Below are 22614 nucleotides of genomic sequence, written 5' to 3' on the forward strand. Positions count from 1 at the left end.
TTTTATAATGTAATAGAAATTTATTTATTTGTTATAATAAGACGAAAGATATTATTACATAGATTTATTTTTACATTATAATATGTGATCTATTATTACGTATATATTTTTGTACGTTATAATATATAATCAACATATACATTCTTTATTACGTCATAATATGTGTTTTCCTTTTTTTTAAATAATTATTACACAATAATATTAATATATTATCATCTCATCCAATCAATTTATACTCAACATAGCTTCAATTAAATACATTTTTAGAAAAAAAAATTGATAAAAAATTTTAAAATAGTAAGATAGAACTGAAATCAACATAGACTATTCAGTGTCAAATAAATTATTCATTTCAGTAAGAAAAGTAAGATCTGATAGTTTATAAAAAGGTAAAAGATTAATAATCACATAATTTACAAATGTAAGTGACATTGGTAATTTTCTTATTTGAAAATTCTCACTAAATTTTGAACAGCTACAGGGGCAAAGTTGTTCTATTATCATCTAAAGGAGAACTCATAAGTATATAGTAATTCAATTGGATATGATAGGATTAAGAAGTTGGACACACAAAAATTACAATTAATCAATAATTAGAAAAAAAGCAAAGCAAACTTATATCCTATTTGAAATAATCTATAGAATAACCAATAATTATTTTTAACTTATCACAGTTCACAAAGCCATCAAAAAAATATTTGGAATAAGATCATAGACTTCCAATAAGTGCTGACACCTATAATATTTCATTTCTTAAATGAGAGAACAATATCTATATCTATAGAATAACCAATAAACCTCCTTAACTGTACTATCTCACTCTTTCAGTAGAGAGATAAAACAAAATGTTTTATGTATTCTTGAACGTTTAATAACTACAGTGCAGCATAGCACTAATACAAGATACACAAAATAAATAAATAAAAAGTAAAAACAAAATGACAAAGTTATATAAACTTTCTAATAATTTGTAAGAAAAGGAGAAAAGAATAGGGAATATGGGGCCACTAACTTCAAGTGTCCAAAAGCTTCATCTCTTGGAAGATAAATATCAGAGCTCCTACTCTTTTTGGATCTGTTTCATCAAAACACCAGAATTTATCAGCGGCAAAATATAAATATTCAAACTTAAAATAAGTACTTCTAATTTCTAAACAATAAACAACATTCATCCGACATGGCTAGCTCAAATATTCACGATAAGGATTATTCTAGCACGGTCAAGTGTAGAAATAAAAGCCAACCTTTCCTTGTTGGTCTTCTACCAGTCCTCCCCCTACGAGGATAAGGCAGGTGTCAGACCCTCCAAGAATAGGATGCGCATGATTTTCATCCTTATCTGGATCACCTAAATCATTGTAGACATCATAGTCATAGACCCTCTCCCACTCTCTACGTTATCCCATTCCATCTCCTCCCAAATTAACTAACTCTTCTTCTCTATACTTCACCAGTGGAGCCGGTGTTTCGCTTGGAAGATATGTCTGCTATTATATATAACGTTGTTAGCTTCATCTTTTCATCAAAGTTATTGACGACTTAAAAAGTGTATAGAGTGGCTGGTAAGCAATACTCCCAACATTGCAAAACTCCCTGCAAAAGATAAATTGTCTCGCCAACTGAAACAGAATATACAAGAGATGGAGCACATGCTTAGTGAATCTACCTCAGATGTTGATCTTCCACCAGTGTAAGCTGATATATTCATATTATTTATCCTTTGGCCAAAAGTTTACTTGTTTGAGTTGCGTTCTGTTTGAACTGTTATTGGAGTTTCATAGTTGCAATTAGGAAAAATCCCACCCTCAATCAAGTAGTCTCATAAACGCCCTTGGGAATTAGAATGTACAACCAAAATTAGGCTGACTCCTTTTCAATAGACTGAAGAACGATGTCTTGGCACAGTCAATGCAGAAACCAAGCCTAACAAGTAATCTTATCTAGACCCTTTATGCAAGTTATACTATCAAAGATAGCTTGTACATGTATATCTCAAAGTGTAATCCAACTGAAATCACATGGCATCAAAGAAAACAATATCCAAAATATATCATTTGAAAAGGATAATACCAACCTTGGCAAGACCTTAATGCGTGATTCCTTCAAGTATGTAGCACCACGGCCCAAAGCAGGTGAAGCCTTTTCTAACTCAGATTTTAAAACCTACAAAAGTAAGCTAGGTTAGTAGAAGCTCACAAGTGTATTCATCATAGCAAACGATATTTAATAAGATTAAACAATATGATAGACCTAAATTAGTCAAACTATTGAATTTAATAAGAGGAACTTTGATTCCAAGAATGCCGGCATGACTGCCAACTTGCTACAACTTTCTAGTTTTCAATATGCTAGGCTCTAACAGTCTAGAAATATTATAGGTGCATTTGAATAAGCAGAATAAGTTCTTATTCAAGATTAATATAACATAAGAGCCTATATAATAAGCGTACTAAAATAAGAAGAGATTATGTTTATATTCACCTTGAAACTAATTGAAATAAGCTAAAGGGACTCATAAGAAATTCATAAGTCACTTTAAAATTAGCTCAGTATAAGCTCTTCTAAACACCCAATATTCAAATGAGAAGAAACTAAGGGAACAAAACTGCCGAAAATACTAGTATTCCTTTAGCAGTCATTGTCAATTTCGAGATTTTCCTATCCCTGTTGTCGTAATATTAAACTTAAATACTTTCAATCTTTTAACTGTTTACAACTATTGATAGTACATATAACTTCACAAAAATGCCAACCAATAAGAGTAAATTTCAATGTGCATATTAGAAAAGCTACCCTTCAAAGTAGACTATAAGCTTAAGCGATTAAAGGAACTCGTGGTCAATAAATTTTTGTTAGTGGCAAGTGACAAGCTATATAGACAGCACAACTTGCACAATCTAAAGTTAAATATCCACATGGTTATGAGAGAGAAAAAAAATCAGCACATCCTGTTTCCTTACTGATTCACCACTCAGATTCATGTAAGTCTGAGGCTTTGCAAGGAAGACAGGAACTTCACAAACAAAACCTGCAACAAACCAACTTGCGCAAAAATTCATGAATACAATAAACATAGAGAGAAAAACAGAAAATAGAAATATCTAAGCAAGGGAACGAGCAAACCTTTTCCGAAAATGGCTTTGGAATGGGCAGTGTTCATAGGAATCCCATGTGACTCAGCAAATGCATCAATCATCTCAAAGCCTACCTAGACAAACATAGAGGAAACCGATTTCAATGAAAAAAGTAGGAAAAGGCAAAACAATCGGTAAAAAGGTGAGAAGATGAAGATACGAAAAAACCCTAGCAGTTGAGGGTGAAAGATGCAGGTGAGAGGCTGAGAGGTAAAGGAGAGTGCTTACTGCTTGAACTGTGGTTCAACAGCGAGAGCCTTCGATGATGGAGAGTCAGCGTGAGCCTTCGATGATGGAGAGGCAACGAGAGCCTTCGATGATGGAGACGAGAGAAATGCTCACGTAAGGCAGCGAATGAACGACTGATGGAGAGTGAATGGTTGAGTGAACGACGGATGATGGAGAGTGAATGGTTGAGTGAACGACGGATGATGGAGAGTGAATGGTTGAGTGAACGACGGATGATGGAGAGTGAAGAAGAGAGGAAGAATGGTTCAATGGTAGTGGTGTATTACGGGGAACGAAAGTGAGGAAGAGAGGGAAGAGAAATTAGGGCGAACGTGAGATGGCGCACTGAGAGGGAAAAAGTGAAAATCAGATTGGGATATTACCGACTGGTTTCTAAAAATCAGTTGTAATACATTAAAAAATATTTAACCTTATATCAGGTGTCGATAAATACGTAATAATAAGTTTTGAATTTATTTACAAATTTCTCACCGTGTTTTATATTATGATTAGTTTTCATAATTATGTAATAATATGTTTTAAACTTATTTACAAGTTTCTCATCGCGTTTCATATTATAACTGATTTATAAAACTAAGTTATAATATGTTTAACTTTTATTATAAGTTTGCCACCGGTCAACCTATTATGATAAATTATTTTCACCAGTTATAATAAGTCAGTCATAATATGTTATTTTTCCACTAGTGTTCGGAGAATTAAGATGGAGGCTATCTTCATAAAAAATGTTGTATTGATGTTCTTAGGCGTGAGGTGAACATGTCAGTGTCTATGTCTCTATGTCTTTGAAGAAAAAGGCTGATATGATCAATAAAGCCAAGAGCACCATAATTTTGTGTCTTGGTTATAAGGAATTGAGGGAAGTCGTTAAGGAGAGGATTGTTGCATCAATGTGGATGAAACTTTTATTCTATATGACCAAGTTTTTGGCACACAGACCCTGTTTAAAGAAACAACTATATTTGTTCAGGATGACTAAGTCAAGATCGGTGGTGGAGCAACTAGAGAATTCCAACAAGATTTTGGACGACCTAGAGAACATAGAAGTGAAGTTGAAGAAGGAAGAAAGGGCTTTACTACTTCTTAAAGCCTTGTCGAAGACATGTGAGCATTTCCGAGAAGGAACAAACCATTACATTGGAGGAGGTTCATATTCAATTAGGACTAACAACTCTAAAAGCTTCAAGAGGCTAAAGCAAATGATGGTGGTTGAGTCTGGGTGTTTTGAATTCAACGGGTAAGAAAAAGGAGTGGAAGGAGAAAAAACCATCAAAGTATTTGTCTAATAACTGGGCAAATATTCAATACTTCCAATCAAATTGTCTAAAGAATGAGATAAATGAGAAGGATACAAGATCTCATTATGAGAAAAAACCTACTAAATATTGTGGTAGTGAATGATAGCTACGAGTTTATGAAGGTGCTTGTGTTGTCTCCATCTGATGCCCAGAGAAGTTCGGTCATGGACTCATGATGCACTTATCACATGTTTCTTGTGAATGAGTCTTGAGGCCTTGGAACTGAAATGAGAGTGGTTCTTTTGGGGAACTGATATGATATAGGGTGATAGGATAGTAGGCAGGGGAGCCGAACGTAGGAAGACACGGGAGCCAAACGATAGGAGGCAAGGGGAAGCAAGCCGAATGGTAGGAGGCAGGGAGAGCTCGAGCCGAGCGGTAGGAAGTAGCAAAGAACCTGAGCCGACCGGTTGAAGAGTTACTATCCAAACTGTTGTAGCAGTTAGGACAGGCGGGAAATGTTTAGTAATAATTGTAGTAAATAAGGCTATATCTTAGGAAAATATTCAGTATAAGATAATTATAGTAAATAAAGCTATATTCTAGGAAAATAATTAGTATAAATATAGCTAGAGTCTATTGTTAGAGGTATGCTTTTGATTATTGAGTTTGTTGACAGGCAGCTGCAGTCTTGTGAGGGAGGTTATGCTCCCATCTATCCTTGTTTTGTAAGGGAGGTTATGCTCCCAACTATCCTTTGTTTACAAAATTCTATTACCATTAATAAGAGAAATTCATTCTTTCATTATTGTTTTCTGCCTACTGTGATCGTGGTTCATTACGTTTCTTACCCAGATACGTAGCAAGAACAATGAAGTTTGTAAGGTGCATGGCATGGGGTCAATTAAATTGAAGATGTTTGACAACTTGGAGATGTTGTAAGAAGTGAGGTATGTTCCAAAGCTCAAGAGAAATTTTTCGTCAATCAATATGTTTTACCTTATGGGTAACCAAGATTGGACGAGGTATGATAAAGATTTTGAAGGGAGTGTCAACAATTGCCAAAGGGGATGAAAAAGAACAATATTTACATATTATATGTTTCAACAGTGATTGCACATGTGTCTGTTGCTAGCTAGATGATGCAAGATAAAGTGAAGTTGTGGCACATTAGTGTAAGAGGTTTGGTGTATTCAGGGAAGAAAAATTTACTATAAGGTGATAGGTTGAAGGAGTTGGATTTTTGTGATCACTACACACTGGGAAAGTCTCATAGGTTGAAGTTTGAGGTTGCTAAGTATATGTCCAATAGATTATTTGAGTATGCTCATGCAAACCTATGGTGTCCTATGTGAGCTCAAACTCATTGTTGAGGGTCTTATTCCTCACTATCATTGACATTTACTTAAGGAGGGTGTGTATCTATTTCTTGGAAAGTAAGACTAAAACATTTTAGAGGTTTAGGGAGTGACATGCCATGATAAGTAATCAACAAGTGACCAAACTTAGAGTGCTAAAGACAAATAATGGATTGAAGTTTGTTTAAGGGGAGTTTATTGAATTTTGCAGGGTAGAAGGTAATAAGGCATAAGAAAATTGCAAATACGCAAAAAATGAGCTGGCTAGGAGGATGAACGTATCAATTTTGGAAAGGGTGAGGTGTATGGTGTTGGGAGTTGGATTGCCTAAGTCCTTCTAGGCAAACCTGCAAACACTGTCGTCTACCTGATAATAAATAGTAGTCCATCTCTTACTCTAAATTGCAAGACACCTAGAGCTATGGTGTGGAAGTCCAAAAAATTACGGCATGTGCTTGGTGCCTTGCACTTTTACATGTCAGGAAAGATAAATTGAAAGCACAAGCTAAGAAATGTATATGTATAATGATAGGATCTAAGGTAAGAGGATAGAAGGCGGGAAAATGAGAGAGTGGTTAGGAAAGGCGGGATGGGAGACCTTATATAAATAGAGTTTTATTCTTTGTTAGAAGGGAGATAACCATATACTTTTGTGTAAACAGGTCTTGGACCTTGTTGAGGGGGATTAGGCTCCCGTTATTGTATTTCGTTATACGTTACAATAAATACATACAATATATACAAATAATTTGTTATTTCTTGTTTCTGTGCTGTTGTGTGTTTGGATATTGTGAGAAAGTTAGGTTTCTCAATTGAAAACTTAACAAATTGGTCCGACCAGCCAGATCGAGAAGTAGAGTGCTGCCGTATCAACAGGAGAATTGCTGGATCGAGAAGCTGCCAGATCCACTTGAGGGGAGAAGAGAGCAATGGGGGGCAGACTCGATGGAAGACTTAGTGTAGTGGAGAACCAGCTAAAAGCCATGGAGATAGCGGTCGACGGAATGAAGGCTGAAAATGTAGCACTACGCCAAGATACGATGACAATATGGCAAGACTTGCAAGAAGTCATGCGGATTTTGGGAGGAAAGGTGCGTGACCAAGAGGGGATGTCGGACGGTAGTCAAGCGTCTGTAAATGCCAATCAGAGGGCGAGGCGAGAAGACAAGATCGGAGGAAGAGACAAAGAGCTCGACAAAAGTCATGGTTGGTGGCGAAAACGGGTATAATTGCCCCTTTTCGAGGGTTTTAACCGTGTTGAAAAACCATTATTTTTATACTTAATTTTGACCTTAAAGACAACCTTTATGACTTAGAAACTAGCTTGTAATCATGCTTTTGCTTATGTTTTGGAAATAAGAGAGTTGGATGGGTTTTATGCTTGGTTTCTCTTATTTTTGCAGGTTTTAAGATGAATTGAATGGAAGAAGTGAAGTAGCCATAAGTTGGAGTCAGAAAAGGAAGAAAAAGTACATGAAAGAAGAGCCGCAAGTACCGCTTAGCAGAAATTACCGCTGAGCGGCACTCTGAAGTCCCATAGTCACCACTGAGGGGCAAAACTGCAGCTGAGCGTCAAATAGAAGAACCGCACTTACCGCTGAGCGGTATTTTAATGGGCCTTGGGCCACTTTTTTGTAATCTTTAAGAGTCTATATAAGGTTTTAGTCGACTTAGGGTTAATATCTTTTGGGCAGAACGAAGCAAAATCACACTTTCTTCACCCCTTGGAGGAGGATTTTGGATGCTCAAGCTCCACTCTTCAAATTCTAGGGTTCTATCTTCCATTCTTTCATTATTTTTCATCTAGTTTCACCATGATTTTGGTGAACTAAACCTTCATTATTGTTGGGGAATCAATGTAATCCTTTGAAACTCTCATGTATTGAATTGGTTCTTTAATCCATATGCTTTCTTTCATTAATCGTTAGGGTTTTTCTTCTATACCCTATGCATGCTTTGTTTAACTCATTCAATTGCATGACCATTAATTTTATTTGTATGAACATTGATAACACTCTAGATTTACATATTTTTCTAGGTTAAAAATATTTTATTAGGTTTCTTTAGTTTTTAATTCTTTAGAAATAGACTAGTTTAGTGTAAAAAGGTAAAAATAGGATTTTGATAGAAATAGAGTTAAATTTCTCTTTTTAGCTAAATAAAATAGGTTTTTAAATACATAGGTTATTTTGCATTTTAGAAAAATACTTAGATAACAGAAAAATAAAATTCTTTTTGTTGTTATAGGCTTTTACTTTTTCTTTTTACTGTTTAAACCTTCCTAAACTTCTTTCTTTTTGCAGTAGTGCCCCTAGACTCTTTGGGCTCGTGCAACTCAATTGGGATGAAAGCTAATTCTCGAGCAATTGGAGAAGAACAGAAAGCACCTAAAAGTTAGGGCTTGATAGAGAAAAGAAGTGTGTGAGAGAGAGATTGCGAAGTGAGACGAGAAAGAAAGAAGAAGCTCGCGACTCTGAGCAGTGATGATGAAAAGAAGCTGACTTGTGCGAACCTGCCCGGAGATGGAAGATGCTGACCATGAAGAGGATCAAACGGCTGGAAAAAAAGAAGGGTTGATCGTCCGTTGAGAAGTGAAGCGCGAATCGTCCAAGCTGCGAAGGTTCCTTTTCCATTTTTTTTCTTTCTTCGACCCTATATAAAGGGCTTTTACCATGTAAATAGGGGATACACACTTTATACACTTTCACAGAGACATATATTTGGAGTTTACGTTTTTAGTCTTAGGAATAGATAGAGCGAACGTGAGAGCTTAGGGTTTTATCACACTTTCGACTTCGAGTTTCTTGCATTCTCGCTCGCCTTTTCTTCGGCATATTCTCGTGTAATCCTTGTTTTCTTGTGAATAAAATTTCTATGTTTACATGTGTTGAGCGTTTGATAATTCTGTTAGCTTGATTTTTCCACTATTTCTGTGTTCTTGATTGATGATGTGAGAGTCTTTCTTCTTGTGTTTTATAAAGAAAAATATGATTTAGACTATATAACTCCACAAAGTTGAAATTCCTTAAGGAATTACATGGCTTCACAATGAGCATGACTTACCGAGATGTCTTCTCAAGTTTGGAGATGAGTCTAAGGAAGAAAAAAAATACTGTGAATTCAATTCTATTATTGTTGTCTTTTCAGAATAAAAAAATTTTGGTTTTATTTAGGTTTTGAATTGTGAAACTGCACTTTATTTTCTCTAATAAGAGAAACTGTATTGACTCCACAATGAGCTTTTCTTTTCCAAGGTGTCTCCTTGAGTCAGGGTGCAATTCAAAACACTGAATGAATCAAAATATTTGGTCTGGATTTAATGTTTGTGATGGTTAAGTGTTAGTTCTCTATTGTTTTCTTGCAAATTTTTGAGTTTGTTTGGATTTACTATAGTGAATTGTGATGTTGATGTTTAGATAGAAATCTTGAAGTTTATATGTGTTTGCTGATATTAGTTAGAAGATTGAATTAGAGTTGAAATTGTTGAGGTTTGTTACATAGAGTATGCATTTGCACACACTAAGTTCTGATTTGGGACTTAATTACTCCAAAGAGGGTATACCTTTACAAGATGTCTTCCTGAGTTGCAAATAAATACTATGTTGTGCTAATCCTTGCATTTTGGATTCCAATTCATGAATCTAATCAATGATTTAGTGTTTGAGTAATAGTTCCAGGTGTTCTAGATTCTGACTTAGTAATTCTTCATCCATTTATATTGTTTTGTCTTTGCTTAGAGATTTGAATTGATAATTTCTTTTTGTTTGAGAATTCTGATAATCGGATTTTGGATTTTAAATTCTCACATATTAGGTTCTTTACTCATTCCACTTTGACTTTTCACTTCATTATACTATTCTTTCACTGTCCAGATTAAGTTCATTTTTTTCATTGTATCATTTCATTTAGGCTCATGTCATTTAACTTTTAGATTCCTCAGGTTTTATATTCGTTCAAAATAGCATTGTTTGTTCTTGTCTCACACCATCTTTTCTTTACATTTTAGGTTTATTTCTTAATAGTTTAGATTTCTATTTCTTTTCTTGTACTTCATTTTTTTTCTTTTTTTGAACAGATTTTAGTTTATATTTTTTTTCTTTTTTTTGTTGTAATTCCTTTTCCCCACCTGTTAGTTAGTAATTAGTAAATAAGTAACAAGAATTAACTTTACATTCTGAAACTTAATTCTGCTGAGTCCTTGGATTGATCCTAGGTTGTCCCTATACTTCATTAGTGGGGAAACTTAGTTTGTTCTGATTTTGTGCGACCAATTTCAGTTAAACAGACACATAGATAAATCTAGACATGAAGAAATTCTCCCAATAGTAATATTGCCTAGACATAGGGATAAGATGATTGGTTGCCTTTAAGCTTCTGTGCGAATGTAATGCATGAATAATTGCTAGGGAGACAAGACATTGTAAACTAGTGATTAGGAGTAGGCTTTCTTCACCAAGAAATTGGGTTTAAGGTAAATTAGAAAGTGGCATTAACATTAATGAAGAAGATGAATTCTTGAATACATGAGAGTAGATAGGATGAATTGAAAACCCCCAACAACATCATCATTCCATATATTTCAATCACGCTTTGCTTCTTTTGCTCAATTGATCAATACATCCATTCATATTTACTTTTTAGTATTTGCATTTAAATCTATAAGAATTCGTTCACAGGTCTAATTTAATCAACAAATCACATAACTGTTTAGGCTGTGAGTCCTTTGGGAAACGATACTTGGTCTTACCATTTATTATTACTTGATACAATTCGGTTACACTTGCCGAGGGTTAACAATCCGCAAAATTGTTAATGAGATCTTCTCCCCTATGGTAAAACAATGTTCAATAATGATTTTGATGTTTATTGTTAACCAGTATAATCTGATGTTGGAATAATTAGATGTTTTGACAACTTTTTTGCACGAAATCTTGGAGGACACTATCTCTTGAAGAAATCTTGGTATAGCTTGAAACAAAGTTCAAGGCAGATAGATGAAATTCTAGACGAGCAGTTATCATACTTGCTATACATCTTGGGAAGAAAAGAAAGACTGTATAAAAATGAAATAAATGAGCTCAAAGAAAATTAAGCTTAGAGTTTGGGAAGAAAGATCTTGGTCCCGCTTTGGTTATGTTGTTTTCCTTGTAAAAGGGGTATAAAATTTATTGAAATGCATTCACTAGGATTTGAAACCTTGACCTCAAGCCCAATTTTAACCACTTAGACACATTAGTTATGCTTCTAATGCTAGAACCATAATTTTCCTTTATATACTTCCAAGTGCAAGAAAACTAAACTGTATAAATAATTTGGAAATAAATGGAATATATAGAACTTTTAGCTATCATTTAAGGTGAGAAAACTCCTCGGTTAGGGTTCCTCCTTCAACCATTTGATTTTATCAAGAATTTCCTAATTTTTGTGACGATTCTCAAGGCTTATCAACTTCGTTGCTTATGGAACCTACTTTTATGCCAATTTTCCATCTAATTGCAGTTCTAGAGGTCAACATTTCTCTTTTTCAAATTCTGGAAATTTTAGGGTTCATCAATGATCATCACCCCTTAAATTTTGTATTTGTTTATCTAATTTCGTTTTGGTAGCATGAGTTACGTCCACACCTTAGTTAAATCCAAAATTCTTTGAGGCTAAGAACAATCCTCATCACCAAAAGAGGACCAAATACGTAGCTGTTAGATTGTACTTCGTGGGAAAGCTATTGAGTCTGGGGAGGTTAGAATCGAGAAGATAGCCTTGGAGAAAAATTCCAAATATGTGTTTCCTTGCCGACATTGAGATTCAAGCATTGTATTGAGTGGATTAATTGTTCACTTTAGGATAAGGGAAGGTGATGAGTAAGCTCTTCCATGATTTGGAGTAAAAGTGGAGAATTGTGATGATTGACTCTAAATCATAATCATTTGGTGAAGAATGGAGAATTGGGATTCCTAACAAAGTGGTCCGACCTGCCAGATCCAAATTGGAGGGAGAACACGATGGAAGGGAAGTTACATGCTCTGGAGAACCAAATTGAAGGAAAAATGAACGTAGTTGAAGGACGAATGGAACATCTGGAGATGGCAGTAAACAGGTTGAAGGCGGAGTCAGCGGCAAACCTACAAGACTCAATCGCGATGCGTAAAGACATCCAAGAATTGTTACGGTTGATGGGTGTGCGAACCAAGCAAAACGGGAAGAGCTCTGACGGGAGCCATGGTTCAGTCAATGATAATTAGGGTGGCCGGCTCGATGACGCTGAAGGAGAAAGAAAAGGGGAGCGTTCAGAGAACCAACCCAATTGGAGGCGAAGAGTGGAGTTAGTCAATTGTATACTTTATACATACCGGTTTCGAACTTGGTCAGAGGGGTTAGGCCCTCGAGTTACACTTGGTACTTAGTGATTGTTACTGTGAATAACATACCGATTGTTTGATTCTTTCTGTCTTGTGTGAGTGCATATCAGTGGTGAGGGTGACTGTTAGGTTCTTACACTAGAGAATCTTAACAAAATGGTCTGACCTGACGCCGCCAGAATCATGTGAGGGTGAAGGAAATTGCGGTTCATAGAATGAAGGTGTAGACAGGGGAGTTACAACCAGATTATGCAGCAATATGTCAAGATTATGCTGCAACACGTCAAGATTATGCTGCAATATGCCAAGATTTTCAAGAAATCATAAGGATGTTGGGTGGTCGAGGCCACAACCAGAACGACCAACATTGGGATCGACGAAAGGAAGAGGAAGGGGAGAGAGGGGATGAACGTCGTGAAGTGCAACCCAGTAGGGAGAGGAGAGTAGGTTTACCCGTTTTCGAAGGGTTTGGGGGTCTTTACTAGAAGACCCGAGGGTGTTGTCCAAGGGTGGTGGTCCACATGGGGGGAGTCGAGATTGAGGAGAAGTTCTATTTGTTCGAGTTGGGAGGAGTAAACATGATCCTCGGAGTTGAGTGGTTGGCCAAATTAGGGGAGATCACACTAGATTGAGGGAAGTCCACCATGTCATTCAGGTAAGCAGGGAAGAAGATTGTTATAAAAGGGGATCCGACGTTGGAGAGAAGGGTGGTTGAACCAGAAAATTTGTTGAAAATGAGTGAAGCAGAGACATGGGCTCTGGTTTGGAGTTTGGAAAGTAGAAGACCGGGACGAGAGGATAAAGGGGAATAGGGGTTAACGGAGGAGCAGAAGGAGGAAATGGGGAGAGTTTTGAAGTAGTATGAGGGGGTATTTAGGGAACCCCGCGAACTGCCTCCTGACAGGGAAGAGAGATATCAATGTGCGCCCATACTGCTATCCACATGTCATGAAAGAGGAGATCGAACGCCAGGTGGCAGAAATGTTGCATGCATGGATTATTCAACCAAGTATAAGTCCCTATTCGAGCCCGGTGATTCTCGTAAAGAAGAAAAACGAAAGCTGGCGATTTTGCATAGACTATCGAGCGCTCAATAGAGCCACCGTCCCCAACAAGTTCCCCATACCGGTGATCGTAGAGCTGTTGGACGAGCTTAGAGGTGGACCTCAAAATCGGGTACCACCAGGTCCGGATGGGGGAAGCGAATATCCAGAAGATGGCGTTCAGGACCCACTTGGGGCATTATGAGTTCCCGGTAATGCCGTTCGGCCTCACCAACGCCCCCGCGACTTTCCAGAGCGCCATGAACGAGCTATTCCGACCGTATTTGTGGAAGTTCGTTCTCGTCTTCTTCAACGACATTCTCGTGTACATCACAACGTGGGCGGAGCATCTGCAGCAAGTGAACATGGTGTTGGACCGCTTACAAAAACAACAGTGGGTGGCCAACAGGAAGAAGAGTGAATTTGGGGAAACCTCGATCAGGTATTTGGAGCATGTTATAACAAGGAGAGGGGTCGAGATGGATGAAGAAAAGGTGGAGGCGGTCGTTGCCTGGGAAGAACCAAAGATGTTGAAAGCTTTGAGAGTTTTTTGGGCCTAATGGGGTACTATCGAAGGTTTGTAAGAGATTACGACAAGATAACAAGACCGCTAACTAAGACGCTGAAGAAGTGAAATTTCGTGTGGACAAAGGCGGCCAGGGAGGCGATGGGAAGATTAAAGGAAGCGGTGACGTCAGCACCGGTTCTAGCATTACCTGACTTTACGCAGCCTTTCCATGTAGAGTGCGACGCCTCAGGGGTGGGAATCGGAGCGGTGCTGACGCAGAAACAGAGACCCATAGCATACTTTAGCAAAGCGTTATCGGAGGGAACTTTAGGGAAGTCGATTTACGAGTAGGAGCTCATGGCGGTGGTAATGGCGATCCAGCACTAGCGGCCACATTTGTTGGGTCAAAGGTTTGTCGTGCACACTGACCAAAAGTGCTTGAGATTTTTGTTGGATCAGAGGATAACCACTCAAGCTCAACAACATTGGATTTCCAAACTCCTTGGCTATGATTTCGAGACTGTGTTCCGAACGGGAACCACTAATAAAGTAGCTGACGCATTGTCACGAAAGGAAGGAACCAAGAAACACAATCTAGGGATGGAGAAGGAACTGAAGGGAATGATGAGGCCGTACTGGAAGGATTTTCAGGAAGTGGTAAAGGAGGAAGAAGAAGATGAAGATTTAAAGAAGATTATGGCAGACATCACCCGGATCCAGATAAGTACTCCTCATTCACGATGGAGAATGGGCGACTACATTACGAAGGAAGATTCGTCATCTCGGCCAAGTCAGACTGGGTCCCGAAACTGCTGACGGAGTATCATACAACTCCAACAAGGGGCCATTCAAGAGTATACCGCACTTACCGGAGGATAGCGTAGTCCCTGTACTAGATCGGGATGAAGAAGGCGGTAATAGAGTTTGTCGCCCAGTGCTTAGTGTTCCAGCAACACAAATACTTAGTCGCTTCACCACAAGGGCTTTTACAACTGTTGCCAATTCCCCAAGCTATTTGGGAAGACATCAACATGGATTTCATAGTGAGGTTGCCGAAGTCAAAAGGGTGTGACGCCATCTTGGTAGTCGTGGATTGTTTAAGCAAGTATGCACACTTCATCCCTCTTAAACATCCTTATACAGCGAGAACCGTAGCCGAAGCTTTTGTGAGGGAAGTAGTGAAATTACACAGAGTGCCTAACTCCATTATTTCTCAGTTCATTTTGGAGGGAGCTGTTCAAGTTGTAGGGGACCCATCTTCAGATGAGGTCATCTTACTATCCGGAAACCGATGGACAGACAGAAGTGTTGAACCGTGTTTTAGAAGGATATTTGAGGTGCTTTTGTTCTAAACAGCCAAAAAGCTGGAACCCGATCCTTCCTTGGACAGAATATTGGTACAACACCAGCTACTAGGGGGCGGCCAAAAGCACACCGTTTGAAGTGGTTTATGGGAGGGCGCCACGATCTTTAGCCAGGTTTGTGCCGGGAGAAACACTGGTGGAAGCGGTAGCCCAGGAACTTCAGACGCGTGACGAGGCGCTGCAACAACTTAGATTCCACTTGACGAGAGCTCAAGATATGATGGTCAAGCAGGCTAATCGAAAGAGGAGGCCGATGACTATAAAGGTGGATGATTGGGTATATTTGAAGATCCGGCCGCACAGACAAACTTCTATGCCGGTGAGACTACATCCAAAATTATCAATCAGGTATTACGGGCCGTTCAGGGTGATTCAGAAAATAGGAGAGGTAGCATTCAGATTGCTACTACCTGAGAATGCAAGGATCCATATGGTCTTCCATGTGTCCCAGCTGAAGCTGGCCATCGGGACAAATCGAGTGGAGAAGGAATTGCTAGTAGACTTACAAATGAGTTGACCGTCATGCTGGCCAACCAAGGTACTAGACAGACGGGTTCAGCAACAAGGAGGAGATCAGCGAGAGCAAGTACTGATTGAATGGCAAGACTGAGGGGTGGATAGTGCAACGTGGGAGGATCGAATGGTGATGCAAGAACAATTTCCAAAGTTCAACCTTAGGGACAAGGTTGATTCTCAAGGGGGAGTAATGTTCGGACATGGAAGGTTTATGAGAGGAAAAAGGTGAGGAAGAGTACTTAACTGCTAAACAGTTAAGTGGGGCGGGAAAAGGGTCTTTATAAAAGGAACTCTTTTATTGTTTTCAGTTAGACAAGGTTCCCAGTTGTATTCTTGATTCTTTGATGTGAATACAGTTCCATTCTTTTCCATTTCTTATTGTGAGTTTTACTGAAGTGTGTGAGTGAGGTAGAAAGTTAGGATTCTTACCCAGATTCCTAACAAGTTTCATAGTAGTTTGCTTTAGAAGTTTTATACGTCATTGATTTTTCATTCTCCAATTATTATTAATTTTTGGGTTTTTGACTGCTAATTCGACATTGTGGACAATTATATTTACTTTTTTGTAGACTTACAACACATCATATACTTTTTGTTCCCCATTTTCATGTGCTAGGATTGAATCTGAGCTCCTTATGGACATTGTTGTTGACATTTTGCGAAAACTGACTGCTAGATACCCAACCCAACTAAAAGGACTGGTTGGAATTGAAGAAAATTATGAACAAATTGAATCATTACTAAGAATTGGGTCAAGAGAGGTTAGAACCCTGGGAATATGGGGCATGGGTGGCATAGCAAAGACCACCCTTGCTACTGCTTTGTATGCCAGATTTTCTCTTAAATCGACTTCCCCTTCCAGGGTCTTTGATAGATTCTTGATCAATAATTTCTCGACCTATTTCTTGTATTAAATCATGAATTTCTATATTATTGAATTCTGGAATTGTTACTAGTGCTTTATCTAAAAGAACTTCTATTCCAGATGCTGCAAAGAAATCAAAAGCTTCCAACAGATTTGTGACCCGATCTTTATCTTCTCCTTTAAAGAAGCATGCAATGTCTAAGAAGATGTCCTTTTGAGAACGATCAAAGCCATCATAACTTAACTTGAATACATTATGAATTTGCATCTTTGAAATCTTTTTGAGTTTTCTCAATTCACTAACTCATGCCTCTTTACTTCTGCAATGTAAACTTGCACCAAGAACTTTTAAAGCCAAAGGAATACCTTTGCAATAGGAAATTGCTCTTCTTGATAAATCTTCGTATCCATGTTTAGGTATTTTTTCTTCAAAAGCAGTCAAACTGAAAAGTTCGAGAGAGTGATGAATACTCAATTCCTTCACCTCATATATCTCATCATTTGGTCGAAAAAGTTGTTTGTCTCTAGTTGTAACAAAGACTCTACTTCCTGGTCCCAACAAACCATAATCTATAATGAGACGTTCTAATTGCTCTGAGGTAGCCTCATCATCCAATACAATGAAGACTCTTTTATGTCCAAGCCTACGCATGACAACCTGGGGTACTAAGAGGGGTGCATCAGAACAATGATTTTCATTCTCTAACAACTCAGTAAAAAGTTTACTGCGTAAAGCTTCAAGTCCACCTTGCCTACTTGAATTTTCCCTTACTGTTACATACCTGAGTATGAAACTTAACCAGAACAATCTCTCACGCACTCTCACAGACAAATAGATAATAAAAAAATGGATGAATAAACTTCTTTTATTGACAAGAATAACTGAATCAAATAGAACAAACAATAATTGGGAGCATAACCTCCAATTATTTTGGAGCATAACCTCTTTCACAAAACTCTCAAATCAAAAGCATACCCTTAATCTTAGACTCTAGCTTTATTTATACTAATTATTTCCTACTCATCTCATACTAAATGTCTCCCTAGAATATATCTATATTTAATATAAATATCCCTATATTTAAAGTAAATATTCCCCCGTATATTTCCCTAGCATATATCATTAATTATAAATATCTTATATTGTATATTTCCCTATAATATATATTTATTTACTCTAATTATCTCACTACTGGAAAATTGGGATTTACAGACGGCCTTTTACCGAAGGCCTTAAGGCCGTCGGTATAGAGGTCATTACCGAAGGCTTATAAGCCATCGGTAAGGACCTCATTAAGTTAAGTTTGAAATTAGGTTCGTCGTGCCCCCAAAATCATTTTCATCAGCCTCGTCGTTTTGTGCGTTCCTCCCTCTCTTCACACGGTTGCCTCGGTTGGTTCACGATCTGTCACTTTATCGGTGAGTAACCGGCGGTGGTTGGTCACGGTGGTCAGTGGTGCGTCCATCGGTGTTGGTTGACGGTGCGTGGTGGTTTTCGGGAGTCCGGGGCTAGGGTTCGTCCTAGGTTCGTTCTTTCGTTGAGGGGTGGTGGTGTGGAGGTTGAGGGACTTTGTCGGAGGTAAGTTCCACAGAACTTGAATTACACTGTCATGTTCATTTTGGTAAAGCTTAGATAGTGTTGCTGCCTTCATCTATTTTTCATTAACTTCTTAGTATACGGTTGAAGGAACTTGGTTGAGGGTTGCGTTGGAGTGGCCGTTGTTGAAGGAACTTGGTTGAGGGCTGCGTTGGAGTGGCCGTTGTGGGGCGTTGCTGTCAAGGCTATCTCGGTTGAGGTAAGTTGTTCGTTTAAAAATTGGTTATCAGTTAGAATGTTGTTAAATCTGTATGACTTTGTTGTGGCATCAGTATGTGCTTGTTTGATTGAGAAAGATTGATTTGTAATTGGAATGAGGGGCAAGGTATTGGCATGCCAGTTAGAAAGTTTAAATAAACTTTAACCGTAGTATAGGAAAATGAAAGAAAACGAGGAATACAATTAAACATTATTCCTAAGTTTCAATTAATGTAAAAGTTAAACTGTGAGTGACAGAACTTTCCTCAAAAGTTCAATAAAAGAAGGAATAATTCAGTGAAATTGTTGTAACGATGAAATGAAAAAATGAGAAACTTACATTGGGTGCAAACCTTCAATGACTAAGATTGTGGGAGGTTTGATGAGGTGAGAGGGGTCCAAGAGACCAGTGACATGATTGTAGATTGGTTTTTGAACAGCAATTCCATCTTTGATTGCTTGAACTTGGTCATACATGAGATCAAAATCGTTGGCTCTAGGGTCAAGGGCAGTGACTCCCTTGTCCTTTCTGCCAGTTGTATCCAAATAGTGGTAATCATCCAAGCATATGACTGTAGTGGTGTGACTGATGATAGTGTTGGAATCAGGGTTGCCACCCTTTGGTGGTTCTGATGCTCCTCCAAACACACTGGTAAGCCTCCTCATGAAGGTAGTTTTTCCACAACCTAAGTCAGCAGCCAAACCAATCAACACTGTGTGTTGGTCACTTGCTGCAGATTTTATCACATAGCTTCTGCCACTGTTGATACCCCTCTTGCTGTTCCTCCCTTGTGCTATAGAATAGTACCCGCTATTGGTGAAAAATCAGTTCTGTTTTTGATGGGGTTGAGATGGAGCAATTTATGCTGAGAGATTGTGTTGAGTACAGAGTGGAAGCTGGCATTTTCTGTTTTTCCCCCTCTAGAGAATTTTCATACAAGAGATGTTGGAGTGGCCTCTGTTGGAGGGTTATTAAGGAAGTTACATTCCAAGAAGTTATAAGTACTAAAAGATATATCCTCCTATTTACTAAAAGAAGTTATAAGTAGTAAAAGAAGTTATAAGTACTAAAAGATATAGCCTCCTAGTTACATTCCTCTGTTGGAGTGCCCTCTGTTGGAGTGCCCTCTGTTATCTATATAGCCTCCTATTTACTGTTGTATACACCACTTTATCAGGAAAAATCCTCTAGTTTATCATCTCCCTCAGGACTTGTGAAGCCTCAAGTATTCTACAAGTCTTACATAGAAAGGAAATTACGCTATTGTATGTGTATTGATTTGGCTTACACACCTTCCCCTACAACTCTTCCAGAAGCTTCAAGACATTTTCTATCTATTCAACCTAACAGTATCCACTAATTATAACACTATAACTTACAACATCAGGAAAGCTCCCCCTAAACTCCATTTGTAAGAGCATATTATGCACTTCTTTTAACCTACCCAAATGACAAAGTGAATGGAGAATAATATAATATGACATGGTGTTCCAACAAACACCCACTTCTGGATACTCTCTGAACACCTTAATTGCCACCTTTCTCCCATCAAAACTGTTAGATAGCCTAGCTAGAAACAAATCACAAGAATCTACAGAAACAAGAACACATAATTTACTAATTTATCAAACAGTTTCCGAGCCTATAGAATCCACCCTGCTTCAACAAGAACTTGGAAGAACACATCAAACACAAAGGGATGTGCACCCCAGTCCTTGTAACCATAAATCAAACAGTTAATTTCTGATACAATTCTGATATGATTCTACTAACTGTTATTCTTAAATGCTATAATACTTAAGAAATGAATAAACTATGAAATTTAATATCCCTAATTAATGTACTTTTATCGTTGTTTTAATCAAGACGTTATTATGTTAATCAAGTGTGGTAGAGTTCCTTTCTTATGCAATTCATGTTTCTCATCATCTAGTATACATATCAGTTGATGATTTTGAATTTTTCCCTTCTCAGCTTAGGTTTTTGAGACCCGTGTGGCATTTGTACTAAGAGAGTAACATTAGAAAAATAGTGCTTTGTAAAAGAAAGAATTACTGAAAAAGAGCATTTAACATTAGGAATAAGAAATTAGGAAAAGGAAAATTGTGAAACAAAGTAAGATTTTTTCCAGCAAGGAGGGTTGGAGGTTTAAATAACCAATCTTAGCCAAGTCTATGATTAAATGATTTTAATCATTCAAAAACATGCTCAAAAGGAATAGGCGTACTAAAACTCAAGTAGGAAATGAACAGCTGTCAACCATGTCATCTGTGTCCATTTATGCATGGAAGAAGCTTTGATCAAATTCCAGCAGAGAAAAATAACCACTCCATTGCTAATAAGCCCGTAATTTACCATCAAAACATTGTTTCTCACTCAAGCTGTTTTTTGTGTCTAATAGCATTCATTCTTGATGGCATCTATTTCTATTTTATTTATATCTTCATATTTATTGTTATTTGCAACAAGCTGTTGCTTGATTTTGTCTGGGTTAGATTCATGTTAGGATTGGTTGTGTTTGCAATGCTTTAGGTTCAGGAAGCTGAGAACAAGCTTAATGTTCCTAATGTTGCAAAGGAACAACCGCATGATGTCAATTATTTTCTACTCTTCTCAAATAGTTATTTTTATTTTAAAATTTTGCTTGGAAATACAATTCCAGGGATTGCTTCGTTAAAGCACAAGTCAATATTAGTGCAGTATTAAACTTTATCTCATTCTTAATTAGGAAACAAAGGGTCATGAACCTAATGTTACTAGTAAGAGAGAGGTCCAAAACTACAGTCTTGTTGGTATACCAAAACTAATGCCTAGTTAAAAGCTTTTAATGAGGGTACATGTTTTTTGGAATTCCCATGAGGTAGTACTCATATTTCACATAGAGAGTAAAACTAAAAGCAGTGAAAATTTCTGCTAGCTGCATGTGTGATGTGGACTTGAAATCAATGAAAGAGACTCAAGGAATGTCTCTGGCCTATTTGTGTTCACTTTTGGGGACTTAGGGACAGATACAGCAACGAGTAGGACACATGAAATTAAATCAACCACCTATATATCTCTCCCCATTTCAATCTTCTATATCATAACATAACATATTATGTGACCACAGTAGTTAACCATGGTTTGTAATATATACATCAGATAATGTTAGAGTATGTTTAGAAACTTGTTCAAATTTAAAAATAGATGAATCACGTGTAAGATATTAACATTATATACATTAATGGATGTCCTGTGGATTATTTGATGTGCATTGGATATTGATCATTGATTAGATCTTTGAGATGCACATTATGCATGTTTGTATGTGTTTGAAAACTGTTATGCAGGTCTGGTTGTAATTGAATTTTGTTATACAGGTCTGGGTTGCACAACAAAAACCATTTTGCTGAAACCTGCCCTGCATATTACCGAAGGCTTTTGCCCTTCGGTAAATGCCCTCGTATGCCCATTACCGAAGGCTTTTGCCCTTCGGTAATTACCGAAGGCTTCTGGCCCTTGGTAATTACCGAAGGGCAAAAGCCCTCGGTAATGGTTAGCGACAAGGAATTTACCGAAGGATTTTTGGCCGTCGATAGGCCTTCGGTAAACACCCATTATCGACGGCTTTTGGCATTTTCCGAAGGCTTCTGGCCTTCGGTAATGCCATACTTTTTTGTAGTGTCTTATACTAAATATTTTCCTCAAAAACAACTCCCTTTACTGTAATTAGTTCCCGCCCATCCTAACCGCTGTGACAGTTAGGATGGTAACTCTTCAACCGCTCGGCTCAAGTCCTTTGCTGCTTCCCACTGTTCAGTCTGGTCGCTTTCCCTTGTCCACCGTTTGGCTTGCTCGCTCCCTACCTTCAGCCATTCCGCCTGCTCGCTTCTCGCCTTCTTTTGTTCGGCTTGCTTCCCCCTGCCTCCTACCGTTTGGCTCCCGCTCTTCATCACCTTCCACCATTCGGCTAGACCTCTCAACGTCTTCCACCGTTCGGCTACCGTTTGGCCTTTACGGTCAATACCGTTCGGTTTTACTTCCCTCCTACTTTCCTTCTCCTTCTCATATACTTTCCAAACCTTATTATTACCTCCTACCTTATACTGTAACATTACACCCTTCTTCAAAAATAACCTTATCCTCAAGGTTGGAACAGTGAAACTTGATCTCCTGGGTTCTCTTCATCATCGTGTTACCATAAGAAG

General features: G+C 37.9%; 3 protein-coding genes and 1 long non-coding RNA gene across 13 annotated transcripts; 1 reads left to right on the top strand and 3 right to left on the bottom strand.

The window, feature by feature from the left end:
- Positions 1-777: 777 nt before the first annotated feature.
- LOC148198438 (peptidyl-tRNA hydrolase, mitochondrial-like) lies at positions 778-5480 on the bottom strand. Of its 10 annotated transcripts, XM_088116517.1 has the most exons (7): positions 3363-5480; positions 3124-3208; positions 2961-3028; positions 2075-2163; positions 1667-1830; positions 1245-1593; positions 778-1075 (listed from the first exon to the last, which is right to left on the bottom strand). In XM_088116517.1, the coding sequence occupies exons 2-5, from the start codon at positions 3194-3196 to the stop codon at positions 1806-1808; spliced, it is 255 nt and encodes an 84-aa protein (XP_087972643.1). In that variant the 5' UTR covers positions 3197-3208; positions 3363-5480; the 3' UTR covers positions 778-1075; positions 1245-1593; positions 1667-1805. The 10 variants fall into 10 exon arrangements, 7 of the variants coding, with proteins under 7 accessions (XP_087972643.1, XP_087972641.1, XP_087972640.1 ...); XM_088116515.1 differs by lacking the exon at positions 1667-1830 and having other exon boundaries at positions 1245-1484; XM_088116514.1 differs by lacking the exon at positions 1667-1830 and having other exon boundaries at positions 1245-1487.
- On the top strand, positions 1551-7882 carry LOC148198439 (uncharacterized). Its single transcript, XR_015786934.1, has 2 exons — positions 1551-1690; positions 5477-7882. It is a non-coding gene; the product is annotated as an uncharacterized LOC148198439 (long non-coding RNA).
- Positions 7883-16935: 9053 nt separating this feature from the next.
- Positions 16936-18097, bottom strand: LOC148198440 (disease resistance protein RUN1-like). The gene is made up of 2 exons (XM_088115807.1): positions 18012-18097; positions 16936-17413 (listed from the first exon to the last, which is right to left on the bottom strand). The coding sequence occupies exons 1-2, from the start codon at positions 18095-18097 to the stop codon at positions 16936-16938; spliced, it is 564 nt and encodes a 187-aa protein (XP_087971933.1).
- Positions 18098-18762: 665 nt separating this feature from the next.
- LOC148198441 (phosphoribulokinase, chloroplastic-like) lies at positions 18763-19330 on the bottom strand. Its single transcript, XM_088116051.1, has 2 exons — positions 19239-19330; positions 18763-19204 (listed from the first exon to the last, which is right to left on the bottom strand). Exons 1-2 carry the CDS (start codon positions 19328-19330, stop codon positions 18763-18765), a joined length of 534 nt encoding a protein of 177 aa, XP_087972177.1.
- Between the last annotated feature and the right edge of the window lie 3284 nt (positions 19331-22614).

Source organism: Vigna umbellata, chromosome 5 (genome assembly GCF_029865625.1).
Source record: "Vigna umbellata cultivar VRB3 chromosome 5, Vumbellata_1.0, whole genome shotgun sequence".
In the NCBI taxonomy this organism is placed as follows: domain Eukaryota; kingdom Viridiplantae; phylum Streptophyta; class Magnoliopsida; order Fabales; family Fabaceae; genus Vigna; species Vigna umbellata.